The sequence below is a fragment of the Chrysochloris asiatica genome, unplaced genomic scaffold (genome assembly GCF_000296735.1).
Source record: "Chrysochloris asiatica unplaced genomic scaffold, ChrAsi1.0 scaffold00090, whole genome shotgun sequence".
NCBI classification, from domain to species: domain Eukaryota; kingdom Metazoa; phylum Chordata; class Mammalia; order Afrosoricida; family Chrysochloridae; genus Chrysochloris; species Chrysochloris asiatica.
The window spans coordinates 11799790-11822289 of NW_006408608.1; the positions used below are offsets into that span (position 1 = coordinate 11799790).

Sequence of the window (22500 nt, forward strand, 5' to 3'; positions counted from 1 at the left end):
ATGCACTTGGCTCTGGATTTACCTCCCTCTCATCCTTTTGGCTAGAGTGGACTTTCTAAAAATGGATTTAATAACACAATCTCCCTATTTAAAATCATTCAGCAGCTTCCCACCACACTCCAGATAAAATCGCTCCCCCCTTAGCATGTCAGGATCTGGTTTTGCCCTTCTGCTCCCTCCTGGTTTCTCACCCTCATTTGCACAAGCAGCTGGCATCCTGACCACATCAAACCACTCCCAGCTCTCTGATCACTCTATCATGCTTGCTTTGCTATCTTCTCCCTTAAGGCCTGTTAAGTACCTCCTAGTCTGGTTTAAACTCATAGTGACCCTTTATAGGAATTCAAAGATTGTGCATTTTTGCAGAAGCAGTACGCTCATCTTTCTCCTGAAGAGCAGCTGGTGGGCTCAAACTGCTGCCCTTGTGGTTTGCAATTCAGTGATTAATTTACAGAACCACAGCACTCTCACCTCAAGGTCTAATTCCTTTGACTGACATACTTCCTGCCTCCTGTTGCTGTTCTGCACTTGGATGAATTCCCATGTTAACACTGCACTGCGGTTGTCTGTATCACTGTATAACTGTAACTTCCTGGTACCTTTACACTAGTGTCGTCATTAGCACAAAGTAGTACCTAAAGGGTCTGAAGCAGACAAATCCAAGCATACAATTTCTTTAAAGTTCCAAATTTCATGAGTTTCAAAATCTCAGGCAGATTTGGCGCTTTGCTCATAATGTATAATTGTGTTGTTTTTCAATTAAAATGTTATGTTCATGCAGAATGTGCCCTTTGGTGGTATAAATTATTATATATTCCTGAGTGTTTAAAAAAAAAAAAAGCTTTAGAGAATTGAAAGAAACCACTGGTAACTAACGGTACATGGAGGGGATTATAATCATTGTAATGAAACAAGGTGTATGATTTGAATGTAAAACTGATGATCTGCCCTGGAAACTTTTACTCAATACACAACAAAAACCTTAAATAAATAAGTAAAATGTTATGTACAAATTTCAAATAAGACTGATGGTCCACTCTAGGAAAATATTCTACTCTATCCTGTTTCCTCCTTAGCACACTACCAATAAATTTGGTGGAACGGTCAAAGACAAAAAACACAAGCTACACAGAATTATTAAAAAAAAATTGTTAGAAATTTAGTTTCTATTCATACTGAAGGGAAATATTTCATTTAAAAGAGCTTCAAAGACTATATAGCAACAAACCTGAAAACACAGTTTAAGGTAAATTCAAAGATATCTGTAAGTGATAGCTTCATTTTATACTAGAAAACATTTTTTAAGTGCAATATAGTATGAAGTAGGGTTTAAAGAGCCTATCATTAAGAGTGAATTTTATTAAATAGAAAAGGGTAGCAAAAGCAAAATCTTTTATAAGATTCATGTAGAGATACAAACAATTTTGTTTTGTAACCATCTTCATCAGATTTTTAAAAACCAATAAATAAAAGCGTAAAAGCAGGTTAACATTATCATTTCACTTTTCCTCCTCCCAAGTCAGAGAGAAACCACATAAAAAATGACTTCAGCTTTTATTGAATAAGGACTTTATTTCTGAACATTACAAACTAACTCCTCCCTTTTTGAAAAGGCAGATTTTACACTCATGGGCAATCTTTAAGCAACTTTTTTTAAAAAAGCAATTGGGGGACAAATGGAAAAGTCCACAGTTCGTTAGGCAGATCCACAACTTTTTTTTAACAGTAATGATGGTATGAAAACCAATACATTTTACAACCTAAAGTGGTCAAACTAAGTATCTAGAGACGAGTTTCAAATCTGGGGGAAAAAAAAAAAAGACATAAAATGGGCAACTTGAAAACTACTCAGAAAGGAATCTGGCTCTAATATTATAGAACAAATTCTTGGTTTGCATTATTCCTAAGAATGCTTCTTCATTAAGGCGCACCAAGACAGGCAGCTGCTCCTCCTCCCAGTCCTTTATATAAATCATTAAGGTTAGTCTACAATGAAGAGTGAACCGACTCCACGGCACACAACAACAACAATGAAGAGTAAGGCACAGGAATACAGCAGCTGACTGTAAAAAGTCTATGTAACTTCCTATAGTCTGATAGCCTCGAATGCAGACAGACAGCAGAGTGACAAATTCAGTGTTTTGTTTCGTCAGTACCAACCTGCATCTAAAGCAGGCAAAGTCATTTCAAGTCACTGCAATGTAGTAACAATTCATTGTTATTGTGAGAGGAGAAACAATTTGAAGGGCTAGTAAGAATTAGAAGCAAGAATAAAGGAAGTCCTTTGATTTATACTTATTAGATAAACAGAATGTCTTTAGCTCTCCCAGGCATACCATTTTGGATTTTTAAAGCTATATCAATGAACGGGGGCTCCTCTACCCTTCCATTATTATTCAACCATTATACGATTTCAGATAATTTTGTTTTTTCATTTATTTCTGATAATAGCTAAGAATACTTCAATAATACAGTGATGGTTTAATAATGACCACTTCTCTTAGGTCTTAGAGTATTCAGGTTTAGCAAGCAAAACTTTCAAAGTAAAACAACACAAAAAAAACAATGTAGGCTTATACCTAAGCTCACAAAAGCATGGCACTAAGGATTCTGTACAAGAGTCAATTACTCACACAAAATTTTTTTGTAAGGTAACGTTTGCTCTGAAATGCATGAAGGGACATACGTGACAATCAATGAAACCTTGGCTAATTTCTCCCTGGATAGCTATGAAATAACAGGCTCCTTTAGAGATCTAAACACTTCAGCAATACGGGGGCACCTGGGTCAGCAGGAGCACAAACACATACCTATTTCTTAGGACTGTCACTGCAGATGTAGTCTTTATGAAAATCCATACTTGTAAATAAAATTGTATATAACTCTTCATTTTACCTGATTGCTAGCAAATGTAACTGGCTCCCCATTGTTTAGTGGGAAAGGTAGGCAACTGTTTATTACAAGATTAAAAGGCCACCATAAAAATAAAACATGGGCCTCTCCTATGATTCCACATTCGGAATAACACTCCTCTGCTACAGAGTGAGAAGCTGAGTCATAATTATTATTGCTAATGTTAGAAAATAATTTTGTTTTTCAAGAAAGGAATAGTTAACATACCTATGTCTTAAGAGGGGTGGCTGAGGTTTACACAAAAACACAATGAAATGACTGATGTGAAGTAGTCTACCGAGTACATTCAAATCACATGTCACAGGAGATTGTCATCTCAATTAAGTCAATCCATACAAACATCGCTCACCCACTCACCCATGGCTAATGTGCCATAAAACCTCAGTTGAAGACTAGGGCTATTACTATTCTAGTATCCTCCAATGCTTCTTCTCTTTTTTATGGGAAAAAAAGTTAATTGGAAGCAATTTTCCGTGCATTAAGAAAGCATTTTCTTAGAAGCAAAGAAACACAAACTATAATTAAAAATACTGTGTACTAGTAAAGCATAGTGACCACACACAGAACAAACAGAACCACAGTCTTGAAGGCTTCCTTGGATGCTAAATTGCTATGTTGGCTGCAATTTGTCACATCATCTGGAAGACAAGTGTTTGACGGATGACTTAGTGTGATTTAGGCATCGTCAACAACGTGAAGTTGGATAGTATAAGACATCTCTGCTCTTCGGACTGCCTCTTCAAAAAGTTTCTTAAAAGTTCAAAAGATGGGGACGGTTTTAGAAAACTACTCTTTTCTTTCCATACAAGTCCATCTTTTTTTAGAGGATTCTTCAGTGAGGCAAACTAAGACCGTAACACAGTACAATGAGGTATTGATGCAATAAATGTTCATCGGGACATTTTTTTCCTTGCTTGAATGTTGTGAGCATACTACTGTTAACCAAAAGAACAGTTTAGGATACATTTTTTCCTTTATTCCAAATCCAACCAGAGTTAAGCTTTGATTTCATTATTTCATCATTAGCTGAAAGAAAGCAGCACACAAGCCTTGACTGTTGTTATCATCTTCCATGTCCCATCCGTACCCTCTCTTTAGCAAACAATCTCCTTACAAACTTACTGTCCTCGTATACTGCCTAAAGTAATTATGCAGATATTTTGTTAGTATTTCTTTTGGCATGATTTTGGTGAATAGTTCATTTGTGCATGCATGTGTGCAATAATATGCTGAACTTCAAAATGAAAACCAAAAACAGAAGCCCAGACAAAAATGCCAATTTAAGATTTTGGTATTGTGGCAAATTCATACATATTCTGATACAATCAAAGGAAAAATAAAAAAGCCTATGTAGAACATGGAAGGATAAGGTGGTGTGGAAATTTTATGGAAGATGCAAAGCTGTGCAGCACAAAACATGTCTGCAGACATTTCATTTTGGCTTATGAAAATTCCAATTAAAGAAAGGAACAGACATGGGTGAGAAATTCCAAGCTGAGTCTACACAGTTGCATGTTATTAGTTCTTAAAACTATTAGTATTTAACTTTCATGAGGAAATGCTGTGCGGTAAAGTGTTGTCAAGTCAATTCTGCCTCACAGTCACCCTGTACAGGGTTTCCAAGGAGTTGTTGGTGGGTTTGAACTGCTGACCTTGTGGTTAGCAGTCCAAAATTTATCCTACAGCACCACACTAGGACTCCTATGAGGAAATAATAAAGTTATTGTATATATCAAATGCACCTTTTGAATGCCTGCATAAATTAAGAAGCAGGTCTTTCTGGATATCAGATCAATTTATAGGCATTTAAAAACCATAACTTACACCAAAATTAGACATGTCTGTGCAAGTAAGGATATTAGCTATCTAGGCACCAAGAAAGGAGAAAAGTCTAAAAAAAAACTCTCAATTTTCACCCCCAAATTCCAAAAACTATCCATTTACAGTATATAAGAAAAAGGGACATATGTTGACACGTTTACCAATATTTTACGTTTTAACAGTACTAAAACCAGTCAACATTGGTAGGAACCAAAAAAAAAAAAAAAAAAAAAAGCCCCAACCAAACACATTAAAATCATAATGTAAATAACAATAACTCTAGGCCAAATCATAAGCTAACATTTTTTTCCCACCAAGATTTCAAGCTTGTCCAGTAATTTATACTGTGGTTTCTCGACCAGCTTTGAGATTGGGTGCTGAGAACTGTCGTCTCATTCGAGGAGGTGTTACCAACTGGCTCCAGTGGTTAGGTCTGTCAGCCTGTTTCTGAGAACTGGCTGTGGTGCCCTCTAGTTGACCTCCAGTGTTATAGTGGCAGTAAGGCTGACGGTGTTGGTGAATATGGCGCTTGGCCTGGAAAGTTTGCAGATCAGCAGTAGGGTGGCCATTGTGGGAGGTTAATGACTCTGATGAGGCAGCTGTCTGATAGGGCTTACTCTTCTGTTGGCCATTATTGAGAGAATTGCTTCTCCATCGTAACTGAGGTGGCTCTTGTTGATTATTAATATGCTGTTTGCTAACTTGGATGTGATCCTGACGTCTTATGACGTGAGAACCTGATGGTAACTGGGTATCCTTAGAAGTTGCTCTACTCCCTTTTTCTTGATTCTCCTCTTTATATCCTTTTTTGCCTTCTTCATCTTTTGGAATTCTAAGTTCTATAACCTCATCTTCTGTTATGATGATGTGAGTCCCAGGACTCCATGAGTTTCTGTGTTTAGGGTTGCTCTTAAATGGGAATCGGGGCTTCCGGTTTTCAGGAGGGATGAACCTGTGGGGTACATTCTGCCGACGGAGCTGCTTAGTTATCTCCTGCTGTTGGAGGTTCTTAAATCGAATTTGCTCTTGCCTCATCCAGCGAAGCCGTCCACGTCTAAAAGCTGGATCCCCATTCATCAGCTGGGAAACACGCTCTTCTTTCTCAAGTTCCTCAAGTTCTCCTTTGCGTCCATCATTCTCAGCCTTGTTACTGACTGCGGCACAAACAGCCTCCTTTGTTTTGTGGCTTCCTTGGGTTTTCTGTTCCTGAGATCCAATCAGTGGCAAGACTTTCTCCATTTTTAGCATTTTATTTCTTAAGACTTTGATCTCCTCATCTTTCATATTATTTTGCTTTTTGACTTCTTGCAAAATATCTTCCAGCTTATCTATGTGAACCTTGAGGTCATCTACATCAGTTCCACCTTTACCACTGGCCATCATATCTTCAATCTTCTCATCCCCAACACCAACAGTGTCCCAAACATCTCTGGCCACTGCCCTCCATGAGTCCCGCTCATTGGGATCTTTCTTCCCATACATGGCACAAAGCTCTTTCATCTTAACAATGGCCAAGGCTTCAATTTCCTGCCGACTGTGCCTAAAATCATTGAGGGCAACTTCATAGCAAATTTCTTTTACAGCCTGAATCTTAAGATCTGAGATGGTGACCCACTTGGAATCTTTACTCAGGCGCCTTCTTTGGGGGATCTGATACATCTTAATTGGTTCTCTCTTCTTCCCACTGCTGGGGAGGCCACATTTTTTAACAATGGTTTGCAACTTGCTGGGAGGTAGCTTTTCTCTCAGGGAAGTAATCAGTTTCCAGCTCTCTTCACACGACCTCTTGTCAGAATCGTCCCCGCTATCAGAATCCGCGTCCTTTGGAAAAACAAAATCAAAAAATGGCCCCAAAATAACCAAAATTAAAATGTAAAAAATGAAAGTCAAATTGAAGAAAAAGCAAGCAAAAAAAGCTTAACCAAATTTAAAAACAAAACAAAAATTCTAGAAATAAAACAAATCCCCAAATCAAAACCAAAACCCCAAAAGATAGGGAATTCTACTAACACATATTCATAGGTAGATTACTTTTTATATAGAGATTTGTTTGGTCATTATTTAGTATCCCTAATCCAAATTCCCACTGTTTGGTCACTGTGAAAATCTCCAATTAATTATTTTAGAAAAATTGACACTGACTCTAAAGTCATATGAAATTAATAAAATAGTGTGAAATAATGCCTCCATTATGTAAAAAAAAAAAAAAAGAGAAATAAAAACCTGTAACCCCAACATGCTAAAAACCCATGCAGCTACTTCCCCACATTTGCCTTGGTTATTGCTGTTGCTTCTTCCAGAAACTCTTTCCCCATGGGTGAGCAGAGATGCCATACAAAAGTGTGACAAGCAGGCAGATTAACAAAGGTTAGTAAGGCTGTAGAACACCAAGGCTTTGTTTAGCTTTACTAAAAAAGAGTTGCCCTAGAAAAATGTTAAAAGATGAGAAAGAAGGAAAATAAGCAATCAACAGAATGATGTTAAAGTGCTCAGAGTCTCTATTGGCAGACCATGTGACGTTCTTATCAACCAAATTCTTTTTTCTTTAAGACAAGATGGTTTTGAAACTAGTCTCTTTGCAGAGCATATATTGAATTACCTATTTTTTTATATCATCTCAAACTGATCCTTTTTATTTGTGCCATTAAAGTTTGTTATCCAGAGAACAAGAAAGCATAAAAAAAGGATCTTTATAGTCAGTTTTTTTTTTTTTGTCTTTCACACACTTACACCAATAATAACTCACCCCCAAAGTTTTAAGAAATAAATGATCAGAGCAAAACTAACACTAGGCAAATATATTTTCATTCAAGATCATTTCAAATTCCTCAAGTAATATTTTAATAAATATAACTGAGAGGTATTTTCTATGAAAATCCCTGGCAGACAGTCCTAGCTATCTGAGGACTACCACTTGCAGTGACAACTCTTCTAATCAATATATGAAACACAAAGATGATAATCTGCTTGTGTGAAATAGGCCCATCTTCAAATGCATTTCTAACTCTAGTCTCTCTGGCTGCCTATCTCTGCATCATTGCCTCCTCTTCCCCTTTACAAAGAACTTTACTAAGGTTTCAAAGAGCAGCCTAGTTTTATGTGCTATTTGGATAAGAAGCAATTGTTCTTAACTAACTTAAAATAAATCTCGATAACTTAAATCTAAATGAAGCAATGTTTGATTTAGAATTCTAATATAATGTAGTGCTGATGTAGCACTGTGGGATAAAGCACCGGGCCACAAGGTCTGTTTGAACCGCAAGGTCGGCAGTTCAAACTCACCAGCTGCTCCTTGGAAGCCCTATACAGGGTCACTAAGAGTTGGAATCAACTCGAAAGCACTTAAAAACAAAACAACATAACGGATAAGGTTAAGGAAGCATTTCTAATTCAGGAAATTAAAGCTCCTGGGAAAAGAAATTACTCACTCACACTCAATGATAGTCCAGTAAATGAAAATATCTCTTGTACTTGATTGTCATTGCCAAAAGTACCTCTAGACTTTACAAAAAAAGGGGGAGGGGGGCGGACGGACTTGGAACTGATAAGTTGTATCTTGTTTTCTAAACTAAAGATCTGTGTGTACAGTTACTTTACAGGAAAGAAACAAACAAAAAGACCTTTAAAAATAATGATAATTTGATGCTGTGGGTACTGTTCAGCTTTTCTAGCTGGGTGACAGATTTTTCCCTCAGAGTATAAAAAGCTTTTATTTATAATGATCTAGGTAATACTGTAGGATAAGCAGTGAACTACTAACCACAAGGTCAGCGGTTCAAACCCACCAGCCTCTCCTCAGAAACCCTATACAGGGTTGCTATGAATCAGAACCTATTCAACAGCACACAACAACAACTCTATATCCTATATATTTGAAATTTTAACAATAAAAAAGCAGATAAGCAACATTTATGGATGCTATACTTTTTTCTTTTCAATTTTAGTCAAAAATACCAGAATGTCTCATCTTAAGTGATTAAAAATATTGCATTAACAAACATTATAGAAAAAGTACATGTATAATTCCTGAGAGATTTTCTGAAAATACTTGTAAGCTGAGTTTTTAAAAAAGTCTAAGTCTCCCCACATAACTGAGAGCTATGATTCTTTTTCCTAGCTTCTTTTCTGTTCTTCTTAAAATTGCTTAAGAATGAAATGAACATTACTTAAGAAATGATAAATATTATAATTATTGCTTTAATATGCATAAGTGAAAAAGTATACATTTAAATTCCAAAATAAAACACATATAAATGAGAGAGTCTATATAAGTCCAAAAGAACTCAAATTAAATCAAGTGGGCATAATTTTAAAAATACATGGTCTACAGTGTCTATAGAGACAGTGTTCTTACAAGCTAAGCATATCACTCTGCACATGATACTAAAAACTCTGTATGCATACTTTATGGGCCAAGATGTGAATTCTTTGTCATGTCAAAAAGACTGTAAAATATATTTTGGTTGTTTATTACAGTTCTGGAAAATTACATGTCACCAAATGATCCTTCTGTTCTCATTAAATACCAAATGCAAAGTGAGCCTCCTGAAGAGACTTTGCAAGGAGCGTATTCAAAGAAGAGAAAAAATTACCTAAAACACATGTGAAAAAGGCAAGCACAGGAAGGACTGGGTGCATAATAGAGCATTAATTAAAAAAAGAATATTCAGCAACCTCACAATGTGATACATTTAGGGAACTATCATAACATCAAACTCATGGGCTTGAATTCCATTTGTTTTATTGGTATACATTAGCTGAAAATGATTACATAGAATACTAAGCACACATTTACTGAATAATAATTTTTTTGTGTCTATTCAACATTTACTCATACAGAGTATGTATGAAATGCATTTGTTTGTTGACCATTACAAGGTCAAAGAGTACGTTTTCCCATCAGGTACAGTATCAGAACTATCAGTTCCTCTCGAGGACAAAGAATTTAAGTGGAATAGACTGCTGGACTTAGTGGAGGAAAGCAACCTCCTTGATTTAAGGATTTGTTCTTGAAATTCTAGATTGCTTTCAGATATAAAGAACAAAAGACAACCAGAACCTGATTACTTGCAAGACTAAGTATGTTCCTTGGATACATGTTTTAGAGACCTTTACTTTCTTTCTATTTAATGGTCAATATGTTTATTTTAGGGCACAGAATGATCATACTCTTTGCTCAAAGTGTGCTCCAGGACCAGCAATATTGGTATCACCTGGGAGCTTGTTAGAAACGCAGAAGCCCAGGCCCCACCGAAGACCTGCTGAATCCAGATCTGATATGTAAAAACTTTCCCAGGTGACTTGAAAGCACTGCTCTAACACACAGAACACCAAAGCAAGTCAGAAGACCCAGGTTTATACCTTAGACTTGTGACTTATCAATTATTTATGGTGGGCAAGACAACATTGTTAGCCTTAGCTTTCTTCCCTAAAAACTGGAGGGAATACCATTCGTTTTACTTATACACCTACCTACAAAAGAGAGTTGTTTCAGGGATCAAAAACAAAAACAAGGATAGAAGTTAAGCTCTTTATAACTAATAAAGTGCTATATGACTGTACGTCACTACTGCTAATAATAAATATAGCTTCTTTACAACTCTCCTTGTTTGACCTCTTACAGCCCATTAGACTACATTATTAAGATAAAAGGCTCCTTCATGGTTCACAAACTTCTCAAGCCCCTAATCATCTTTCTGTTTCATTATAAATCAAACGCAAAGTGGGCCTCCTAAAGAGATTATCTACAACACTACCATTATTTTGCCCCCAATACTTGATCTATTCTCTTTTTTTGGCTTTACTATTAATTTCCAAGACAACAAACTTCTGATTTTAACTGTAAAGTCTGAGAACGGAGTTGCTCTGTAAAATCCTACTTTTCTTCTCAGTCTATGGCTTTTCTGGCCCAATTTAGCAATAGTTCCTCTTTTCCAAAACACAAAGTATGGTTGTAAGGGTACATAGTTTACAAGCTGTATTTTATATCTAATTCAGAGAGGTCAATGACCCAGCTTTCTCCCTAATGCCCCAAATCTACAAATAGAACCATGAATCTTAAAAAATGAGAAATTCCTAAACTGTACCCACTGAACCCAGTGGTTAGCTGTACCTGTTACACATCAAATGAATGCTGAGAAGTTTCTTATAACCATGACTTAAACAAAACTGGTTAGCTTTAAAAATCTAATTAATGGATCAACTTATTTATTTTCTATCGAACACCGAAAATCAATTAACATCATAAAATTCCTAAGTCATTGGCATGTGATCTTAACTGGTTTTTCAGTTCTTCACCCAAATCCTTTGTCAACCCATAGAAACCAGAGCGCCCTCTCCTCTGTGCATTAATTCTATAGCCTAAATTCCCCCGTCAACACCACACTGAGAACCTTACTGAGAATTCAGACTCCATGCAGGGGAACAGAAAAGGGTTAACACATGCAACTGTGCAGCAACACTTTCAAACACAGTTTAACTTAAAAAAAAAAAAAAATCACCCAGCACAAGAACAATCCCCAAGTCAGCCCAAGAGCAGAGAATTAGTACTATCAGGTGATCAGAAACAAAACCAAGGCAAACACCTAACAAATATCCAGAGTCATTATCATTTAAATAACTATCAGTGTTGTGAATTCAAAAACCACTATCATGAGGCAAAGGCTATCAGAGAAGCTCCCATTAGTTCCTCCAAAAAGCACTTGGCTTTGACAGAAGATTTGACTTTAAGGCAGAAAAGGCATAGAATGTGGGCAGTTTTTCAGGCTAAGGCTACCAGATGTGAGTGTGTTCTCCATTAAGGAAATGAAAGAATAGTGTGTGGACTCAGTAAGAGTCTGGATCAGCACTGGGTAGTGCTTATCTGTATAACAGGGAAGGTCGGGGAGCAAGCTGTCCTTTCCTATCAGTGAGTAGACTCAGTATGGGCTCCTACCAGTCTCTGCTGCTCCAAGAGGAGATCTGCTTCTTCCTTCTCCTTTTTGTATAGGATCTCCATTTCCTGTAGCCTAGAAGAAGGAAAAAAAGACAACAAAGAATAAATTCTAAAATCAATAAGCTGTTTAAAGAATGCTATTCTAGTCTTAAAAGAAAAAATGATAGTCATATGGGCCACATAATACTCATAGTTATACGTTACCTTTTCTCCATCTCCTGTTTCATATCAATTCCTTGTTTTTCCAGAAGCTCTCTCTGGGCAAACGTCCAGTCCACAGGTTCGGAGGGGGTCTCAGCAGAAGGAGTCTTTTCCCGTTCAGCTCGTGCTTGCTCCGGGTGGTTAAAGCGAAAAACATGGTTTTTACCCATGATAATACGATTTCCTAGTATAAAGAAAAAAAGGAGGGTTTAAATTTAAGTCTCTAGTATCTAGGTTAGTAACCTTATTCTCTCTAATGTGAAAACACAGTGTTTAGAGTTATTTTATAGAAGCACACATCTTGATACTATCACTTCAGCCCTTAAACAAAGAGTCAAAAATTAAAAAAAAAATTTCATACTAGCCATGAGGGCGCTGCTGAAGATCTCAAACTTTCCCAGTCTCACCTGAGCGCAGCTGGACAGGCTGAGCCACCCTCTTGCCATTTACGTAGGTTTCTGAGCGCTCACATGGCTCCAAAGTCACAATAACTAAAAGGAACAAAAATTAATGATTAGACTCAGAAGCCAATGGAAGCAAATAATGGATTATCAGGAGGTATGGTAACTATAATACTAAAACCCATGCCACTGAGCCAATTCTGACACATGGCAACCTTACAGAACAGAGCAGAACTGGCTCCTTAGGGTTTCTGAGGCTATAAATCTTTCCAGAAGCAGACGGTCTCATCTTCTTTCCAGAGTGGATGGTGGGTTTGAACTACTGACCTTCAGTTAGCAGTCCAGTACTTAACCCACTGTGCCACCAGAGCACCTTTAACTAGAATAGACACCTGCAACTAGCCAAGTGGTTGAAGCACGTACGTATCAGATCATTTCAGAGTACCAGAGTCAGTCCAAAACAAGAGGCTATTTGGGACTGTGGCTGACATAGAACATTTAACTGAGTTGGAATTAAGAATCTTGAAAACCTCAGAATCAGACAGAAAACAGTAGTTCTGGTGATGTCTGAAGGTAGTTAAGCCAATAAAAACTGAAGCCATAAGAAATCTTAAGCGGTCCAGAAGCAGAGGTCCCTGGGACCATCAAGGGAGATGAGCGGAGTGCGGGACCCTACCCAGAGAAGCAGTGACGCCAGAGATGGAGGCAGAGACAACGACATGGAGAGATAAAGCATCTGGGGTATCTGGACTCAGGGAGGGAGAGGGACTGTGTGTGGGTGGCCAGGGGGCAGGCTTGCAGGGTATACCCTTTGATTGTTTGATGATGCATGGAGGGGATTGTACTCATTGAGATGAAATGAAATATGATAGGATGAATGTAAAGCTAATGTTCTCCCATGTAAACTATCACATAATTCACAATTAAAAACTAAACAAAAACAAAAACAAAAAGGAAATCTTAACAAAAAGGAAATCTTAAGTATGAGATGTATGTAATAATCCAAACTTTAGGATTAAAAACTAATGTTTTGATTAGGAAGGAGTGAGTTATAAAAATACTACTAGAGTGTTATTTTGGTAAAAGCCTAGAGAAAAATTCTAGACAGACTTTCTATTTCCTTTTAGGTAAAATGAAAAAATAAATTCTTCTGGGATAAGAACAGAGGTCCTTCAAAGCCCCTACTGCCCTGTATATTTATTCCTTTCTTACTTTTCTATTAAATAATTTACATTCAAGACCAAGCCTAATTGCCTATGTCCTGCTCAGTCCTTGGCAGCAACAAAAGGGCTCCTTTTGTAGAGGCCTTTTTTTCATGTAAAGTAGCTATGTGTGTCCTTGCATTTACAAGCAGCCCAGGTTTCTCCATTTTCAATATTAGATCGTATGAGAACGTTCCATTAAAAGATACAGGGACTACCAAATTTTGGAGATTGCTCAACGCAGAATGAAAAAGTTGTCAGAGAAGCTCAAGCCAGGGACTCTCACCATCACCACTGTTGTTTCTCTCACTCCGGAAGATACAATGTTCTTCTTTAATGTGAGCCCCACTTAGCACTATATCCTGGCGCCGCTCAGCATCTGCTTGGCCAACCCTGAACACAAGAGAAAGCGTTTCCCAGGGCAGTTGAGACACAAAAACTGCTAGGAACAATGAACCTCTTTCTCCCAAAGAATATTCTTTAGTAGGTACAAAAGGTATTGCCTTTTTGTATCAGAAGCTTTCAATTGCAAATTCTACTTTTCATATATGACCAACCTCTCTACATCAGAATAAGAAATGAAAGAGCAGTGATTAATTCACATAGCATTACAAAGAGACAGGAGCAAACTAAACTCCCTAAATAATTCATATAGGATGTTAGAAGGGAAAAAAATAGGGTCTTATGGATAACTAGTTTGGCTGGCTAAACACAACATAATTTGTGAAGGGAGAACACACAATTTATAACTATTTCATACAGAGAAAACAGCAAATTATAAAAATAAATTCGTTAACAAATAACATCCCTTTAATTATTCAATCATTAAGAGAAAAAATATTACGCTATCAAAAGAAGAAACAAAGATACCTTGTAATTCCATCTTTGATGTAATAAAGCAGGCATTCAGACATTAGTGGGTCTTCATTGAGGTTAACAAGATGTGGGGTCTGAAAAAAGGTTACAGATTCTCAATTTAGAACAAGTCACTATAACAGAGCAGTGACAACAATAACATAGACCTCTAGGAGGGTGATGGTTTCTTTGAGACCCCAGAGTACCTAGAAGAGGGTTGTTGTTACGTGCCATGGAGTCAGTTCTGACTCATAGTGATCCGATGCACAGCAGGGTGAAACACTGCCTGGTCCTGCACCATCCTCACAATCGGTGTTATGCTGGATGGAGCCCATTGCTGCTGCCACAGGGACCTCTGTATCATTCCCACTTTGGAGAAAAGCGTTTTCAAGCCCTTTTAATCATTGTTCCCAATCATTACAGCCCTGACTAACCTTTCCCCTGTGCTGCAGGAACAGGTAGGCTAAGGTTTTAGTGCCGCATTGTTGATTTAGAACTAGGATAAGACAAGCCAGGAGGAACACTGGCTTGTAAAAGAATGTAACTTTAAGACAAAGGTTTCTGAAAAGGCCACTCATATTGTTTGGGGCAAACACATCCCAGGATATAAGATGCCTTGACTCAGTGGGACATAAACTGTATCCCCAAATGATAGAGCCACAAAACTCTGAGAAAAGAATTTAACAATACACAGATACCTAGTTGTTGTTGTTGTTAAGTGCCGTCGAGTCGGTTCCGACCCATAGCGACCCTGTACAGGGTTTCCGAGGGTGTAAATCCTTACGGGAGTAGAAAGCCTCATCTTTCTCCCGCAGAGCGGCTGGTAGTTTCGAACCGCTGACCTTAAGGTTCGCAGCCCGATTCGTAACCACTACGCTATCTAGAGAGGTGTAAAATTCCCACGGTATGGGGGAGGGCCAGGCAATCTTTCAGAGAAGGATTCTCATTGCCTTCCAGATCTGTCAATAAAACGTATGTTGATTCCCACCCCATCTCTGATATTGGCTACAGTCTGGAAGTCTGGGACATTCGTCTGGTAATACTTTTAATCCCACAATAAAGAGAAAATGCACCTCTTCTCAAATTGCACCAATGGGTTCTATTTAAAAACATGAGTTCTGGTATAATGAACAAGATCCAATTCTTGGTAGGGACAAAGCATAGTGAGCAAAAAAGAAAGATCAGGACAAGTTGAATTTCTTTGGTTAATCATAATATTTTTGCAAATGCCTGGGCAAAAATCCCAAGAAACATTTAATATTTATTTACTTGAAAACAGTGTCTTCCCAACCCTGATGACATTTTGCTATAATTTTGGTCCTTGTTATTTAGTTTACTAGTCTTTATTGTAAAGAAGGAATTTAAATGACTAACCTCCAATAATATGAACACCTTTGGAAAAAACCCTTCTTTATCTAACTCTATTATTTCTAAAAATCTTTTAAAGCCAACTTTATTTGGTGATGATACCGCCACTGGCATCCATAAATAAGCCTTATGATCTTGGGGTCAAAATCTACTTAAGATAATGCCAGCAAATGTGGGGACATGAGAGAAGAGTCAGAAAGAGGTTAGGAAAATGGACTGTAAAAGATGATTTAAAAGAAAAATAGAGAAACCTCTAAATCTCCTCAACCAGTGTCTACATCTGTAGTAACCTTTGTTGGTATGAGAAAATCAAAGTACTCTGTTCTTTAAAACCTATCATGACACTGGTCAGAAAAGACAGAAACCTCATAAACAGGCTCTAACAGTGAGTTTGGATGTGGGCAGTGGCAGACCCCTTTCCTTTCCTGAGGAAGTCCAGAAAGTTCAGGTCAGATGTGTAAAATTAGCAAGATGAATCTGAGCAAACAGAGAAGTTTGGTACTCTACACTTTATACCATCTAAACACTTGTTTATGTGTTCACTTGTTGCTGTCAAGTTGATTCCGGCTCATAGAGCAGCCATATATGACAGAGTAGAACCTCCCCAGAGAGTTTCCAAGGATATAATTTTTACAGAAGCAAATTGCCATATCGTTCTCCTGTGGAGTGGCTGGTGGGTTCAGCTGTCAACCTTTTGGTTGGCAGCCAAATGCTTAACTATGAGCCATCAGGGTTCGTTGTACGAATGCTTGTTGTTGTCAAGTGCCATCGAGTCGCTTTCAAACCACAGCGACCCTGTATAGGTTTTCCGAGGAGTGACTGGTGGGCTTGAACTGCTGACCTTTTAGTTCAGTGCATGTTTTCACAAGTTTTATAAAAATTTCCCCACAGTACTTAATACTCAAAGATTTTATAGAATACTTTTAGATATATGCAAGGACACAACACAAATTCTATAAAACTTGTAACTATTAAAATCTCTATACTAAAAAAAAAACAAAAAAAAAACCAACAAACAGAAAATAAACCTCTATACTAGTAGGTAATCTATCTTAATGCAGGAGTCCAGTATGTAGGATAAGCACTGGACTGCTAATCTCAAGGTTGACAGTTCAAATCCACCAGCCACTCCATAGGAGAAAGATGAGGCTTTCTACTTCTGTAAAGATTTACAGCCTCTGAAACCCTAGACAGGGTGACTTAGTTGGAACCAACCCAATAGCACGCAACAACAATGTACGAAAAGCGATGTAAGTGTGGAAAGCCTTTGACAATATAAACAAAATACTTAACTGCTCCAGTTTTATAATACATCTCTAAATGTAACTTCTCTGTGGAAATAACACATCAGAATTTGCCAAAAAAAAAAAAATTAGGTGAACTTAACATAAAAAGCTAATGACAAAAGTCATTCAATAATTGTTTGTAATATTAAACAATAATTAAGTAGCAACTTAGTAAAATAATAAATTATATTAGTTCACTAACAGCTACTACTTTACATCTATTGATGTTAAATGCTGTGGAGTGGGTTCTGACTCATAGTGATCCCATATAGGGTTTCCGAGGAGCAGCTAGTCCAGTACTTATCTTACAGTGCCATACTAGGACTCCACTTTATAGCTGTTGTTGTTGGTTAGGGCTGTAGAGTTGGTTCTGATTCACAGCAACCCTTTATAGGGTTTCCAAGGAGCAGCTGGTGGGTTTGAACTGCTGACCTTGTGGTGCTGATCCTACAGCACCATAGCAGGAGTCCCATTTTACAATTGATGTTGTTGTTAAGTGCCGCAGAGTTGGTTCCAGCTGGCAGTGGCCATACACAGGGTTTCCTATATAAGATGAACTTGAACCACTGACTTTGTGGTTCAAACAACTTTGTAGTCCAGCTCATTAACCCACAGTGCCACACCAGGACTCAAATTACAACTAGGGTTATATAAATAGTGAAGTATCTTTGTTGTTGTTGTTAGGTGCCAACCTCACTATTGTTGCCATAATTGAGACATTAGAAGATAAAACAAAGGAAGGTGCAGGCAGACTAGAAGGACGAGGAGAGGAATTGCTTTACTGTGTACACTGGTCTTCTATAATACAAATGAAAACTAGAGTAGCATTTTTTTTGCATAAATTTAAAGAGCTGAAATTAGTTTCAAAGAATTATTAAACTGGGTTGGTTGATGGGAAAATTTACATAGAAAGAGTAGCCCAAATTGAAGCAAGGCATGCTAGGTTAGGTTGAGAACTTAAGGCAAAGCAACAATGAAGACGATTAAACATTGAGTAATGCCCAAAGTTTATAGATTTACTGCCTTGGGTTTTTATTTTGTAGAGCGCTCTGGTAGCGTAGTGGTTATGAATCAGGCTGTGAACTGCAAGGTCAGCAGTTCGAAACTACCAGCTGTTCTGCGGGAGAAAGATGAGGCATTCTGCTCCCGTCAAGATTTACAGCCTCGGAAACCCTGTACAGGGTCGCTATGAGTCAGAACTGACTCCACGGCACACAGCCACCAGCCACATATAAAAGACATTTTAGAAATAGACTGCCCTTGTACTATAAACCCATATTATAACCTGAAATCAGAAATTAAGCCAAACTTCAAGCATTAATAAAAAAGGGGAGGTTAAGAGAGCAGCCCAGAAAGGCAATGCCTCAGTGACGAAAACAAACCAAAAAGTTTTTCCATTTAGTGTTCACAATATTACTATTTCTTACCTTTTTAGGTGAGAAAACTCCTAGGGTTCCTCCATCTTCCCGAATGGCAACTCCCATTTCAGCCAACAAGGCCTCTCTAGAAAAAAATCACAAGTATATCAACATGTTGTCAGTTGCCTGTCTGTTGATTCTAATTCATGGCAATCCCCTATGTGCAGAGCAGCAATATATTCCATAGGGCTTTGAAGGCTGTATCCTTTTGGAAGCAGACCCCCAGGTTTTACTTCCAAGACATCTCTGTGTGGGTTTTAACCACTAACCTTTTGGTTAGCAGTCCAGCACTTTCACCACCCAGGGACTCCATGAACATACAAATACCAAAATGCCAATTAAGTCAGTCCTGGTGTGGCACTGAAGGTTAAACACTGAACTGCGATCTACAGGTCAGTGGTTTAAACCCACCAGCTGCTTCTTGGAAATCCTATACAGGGTCACTATTAGCCAGAACCAACTTGACAGCACTTAACAACAATATGAATTGGAGGGAGTGTGGTGGCTCTATAATCAGTAAGTTCTGAATTGTGAACCACAAGGTTGGAGGTTCAAGCTGATCAGCAGCTCCAAGGGAGAAAGATAAGGCTTTCTGCATAGATTTACAGTCTTAGAAACCCTATACAGGATTGCTATGAGTTGGAACCAACCATAGTACTTTAGTAATAATATGAACTGAAAATAAAGCATGCAAAGGAAAAACAATTTAAAGTAAGCAAAGCATGTAGAATAATCCATCCATCCCATCATTAGTGAGAAATGTTTTAGAGAAATACCATACTCAAAATTAAGTAAACTATGTTCCTGTGTTAAGTTATATTCACCCATATAAAAACTGCTTAATATAACTTTGGAAGTAGACAACAATCCATGTCTATTAACATAAAAGAAGATTCCTCAAAGCCATTCATTCAACTCAAAATACTATTTCTTCAAAATCTAAGAAAGTAATCAGAAAGTGACTTTGGTTTATATTTGGTTCTTAAATGTTCCCAAGCCAACATTCTATTTCAGCAATTCTAGCTTTAAATCTCTATAATAAATAAGAAAATTACATGAGTTACATTTACTGTATCAATACATAAGAACTCATGTCTGCTTCATCTTCCAAAAATGGGGAAGACAGGAAATGACATTTTAAAATGTAGATTTAGTCTAACAGGCTAGAGAATGGATAAGGAGGTTTACAACCCAAACTATTTTCCATCTTACCAAAAAGGTCTAGAGATGGTAATTCTGACAGACAATCATCAGAACAGTCCTTTGGATTTGGACCATTATCAAAAGCAGATGAAAGCTCTAGTCCTCAATATCTTTCATTTTTACATGAATACCCAGCAACATGTACTCTGGTTGATAGCTATTTAAGTACATGACTCCCTAGAGAACATTTAAACCTGTGGGTTTCATTTTAAAGTGTAAATTCTACTGACCAGATGGCACCAGTCAGGCTTACTTTTTTGATTTTGGGGGAGAAGTTCTGTGTTTAATTTCTTTTGCATCTTTTCTTAGTATAAAAGTAATTCATATTCCTAGAAACCTTAGAAACATTCCCAGATTTTAAGCTCCTGACCTCTCCATTCTGATCGCCTCCGTTTTACGCAGCTTCTCTTCCCAGGTTTCATTCAACTCAGCAATGATCTTCTCTGACTCCTACGGGAGGAAAGCCCACAGTTAGAGTAGCAGAGTCTCATCACTGAACATATCACACCTGAAAGGATAGCAAGCAAAGTTTGCCCTCTGAGATGAGGCAGAATCTAACGCGAAAATTTCTTCTGTCTCTTTTTAATATGTAAAGTAAGAATCTCAAGAACTAGGCATGAAGCTAAATCAGCCCCAGAATAGTGGTACGTGGGGGCTTCAAAGAGTTTGTGGAAAAATGTAACTAAAAAAGAATAAATTTTTTCCATGAAGTTTTTGAAGCCCCCTTGTAATCCTTTAAATCCTAACAAAAATGTCTTAATAGTGTCTATGTGTGTTTGTGTGTTGAAGGGTAATATATCAACATCCCATGCAAGGTACTTTTCCTGACAACCACTTCTACATTAGAAGAAAATCCCCAAACGTACTCATTGCTTTTGTTTCACCATAATTTCACCATAACACTGCATCCTCCTGAACACAGCCCAATACCTAATAAAGGAAGGTTTAGTATTGGATCTCATAAACGCATGCAGTCATTGACGTGAAAAATTACCAATTACTTGAGGAGTGTGTATTATATGTCAGAAATATAAGAACATACATTATTTCTCTGTCTTTGGGACAGAAAGAAGGAACTGGTCGAGTCATTGAACAATGATATTTGCCCTTATTAAATGTCAAGCCTTATTCAAGGCAACTAAGGATCTGTAAAAGGAGCCCTGGTAGCATGGTGATATGGGCTGCCAACTGCAGGGTCAGCAGTTCAAATCAAGGTCACCAGTTGTTCCACAGGATAAAAATGAGTTTTTTGGGCTCTTATAAAGATTTACAGCCTTGGAAACCCTATACGTGCTTGCTATGACTTGGACAAACTTGATGGTACACAACCACCACCAGCAGGGATATTTAAGAGAACAAAATCCTTGCCTTCATAAAACTTATATTTCAGTAAGGAAAACAAGAAAACTCATTTTAATCAATAATCCAAATATATAGCATGGTAACAGCAATAAGCACTTAGGGGAAAACAAAGCAAAGAAGGGGAACAAGAACACAGATGGAGGTGGAGATGAGGGAGCAATGTGAAGTGGGGTTACAAGACTGGCTCAATTCCAAGGTTCTATGCAGAGACAAAAGAATTGGATGTGCCATGCAGCGGGAACAGTCAGGAAGGTACCTGGCAGTTTCCAGGAAAAGTTGTGTGGCCAGTTCAGTGTATTCAAGGATTGTCAATGAGTATGGTAGGAGATGACAACAGTACAGTGTTCTAGGTGCTAAAGGCAACTGGAAGGGGAGTGAACCAGGGAGGGCTTCTTAGGAGTGTATGAGATCCACACAGATGAATAAAGGGCAAATGGGAGTCCTGGTGTGGCACTGCAAGATAATGCACTGGACCTCAAGGTTGGTTTGAATGGCAAGGGCAGCAGTTTAAACCCACCATCTGCACCTTGGAAACCCTATACAGGATTGCTATGAGTCGGAACCGAATTGATGCCACTTAACAACAATAAGGAATTGACTAGGTAAAGAACAGAGGGAAAGAAGTACCAACAAGGGATGAACAAGTGCAAAAGCAAGAGACAAGGCTAGTTATGGAGATGAAATGAAGCAAGTCAGATGATGATGATAATGATAGCAGTGCTGTTGGTGGTACTAGTGATCAACCATGAAGTCTTACAGTTCACAAAATATTTTCATCTATGTTTCATTGCAGAGGCTGCTATTATAAAAAGTGTCCATGATTCAAAAAAAAATTATATAGATTAAAAAAAAAAAAGATGAATGATATAATATGATAAAGCATAAGTGTCTGATACTTAATTTTCTATAGCTTTTGGGCTTCCAGAAAAATTCTGCAATTGGATGTCACCTAAAACAAAACCACCCAAACCAAGAAAACATTTAAAAAAGCCAAGAATAAAGAAAGTCTCAAAAGGCAGCAGCTACAAGACTTCCGGTTTGCCAGACGGACAGACGGCACGGCCTCCCTTCTGCTATTGAAGGACTCTTTGTCTCCCTATTCTACACGAGAAGAGTCAGCAACTGCTGCCAAATAGCCAAGCTACATTCACACCATATTAAACATCAAAACCCAGGCAATAACCAATAACAGCTACCAGATACCAAGGAAACAGGCAGCACCTGTGAAAGTTACTCTGAGTCAAGGAATAAGAAGAGTGAAAGGGGAAGACCACACCCTGACCACATCTTCCTGGAAGAAACCAGAAAGCATAAAAAAAAAAAAAAAAGTACCAAAATACATACTCATTTAAGCATTAGGGCCACAGATAAACATGAAACATGTCCAAGAAGCAAAATCAGATGACCATATCAGCACATGTCCAGAAAAAAGACAAAATATCTTGAGACAAAGGACCCAGAAGTAGACCTGGACTCCATTCTGGAAGGAGGGCAGGCCCTGGAAATGCCTGAGAAAGAATTCAGAAAAATGATTAT

The 22500-nt window shown here is 37.9% G+C and overlaps 1 protein-coding gene across 2 annotated transcripts in view; it reads right to left on the reverse strand.

Annotated features, from left to right (window-relative positions):
- Positions 1-22500, reverse strand: part of KIF1B (kinesin family member 1B) — a 196135-nt gene that overhangs the window by 69079 nt on the left and 104556 nt on the right. The window contains exons 13-20 of one of the 2 annotated variants that reach the window (XM_006866399.1): positions 19973-20052; positions 18409-18484; positions 14343-14422; positions 13759-13865; positions 12277-12360; positions 11873-12053; positions 11669-11741; positions 5074-6555 (exon numbers count right to left, since the gene is read on the reverse strand). In XM_006866399.1, the coding sequence (XP_006866461.1) occupies positions 5074-6555; positions 11669-11741; positions 11873-12053; positions 12277-12360; positions 13759-13865; positions 14343-14422; positions 18409-18484; positions 19973-20052 (2163 nt within the window). Of the gene's footprint in view, positions 1-5073; positions 6556-11668; positions 11742-11872; positions 12054-12276; positions 12361-13758; positions 13866-14342; positions 14423-18408; positions 18485-19972; positions 20053-22500 lie in introns of those variants that run through there. The other variant, XM_006866398.1, reaches the window with a different exon arrangement.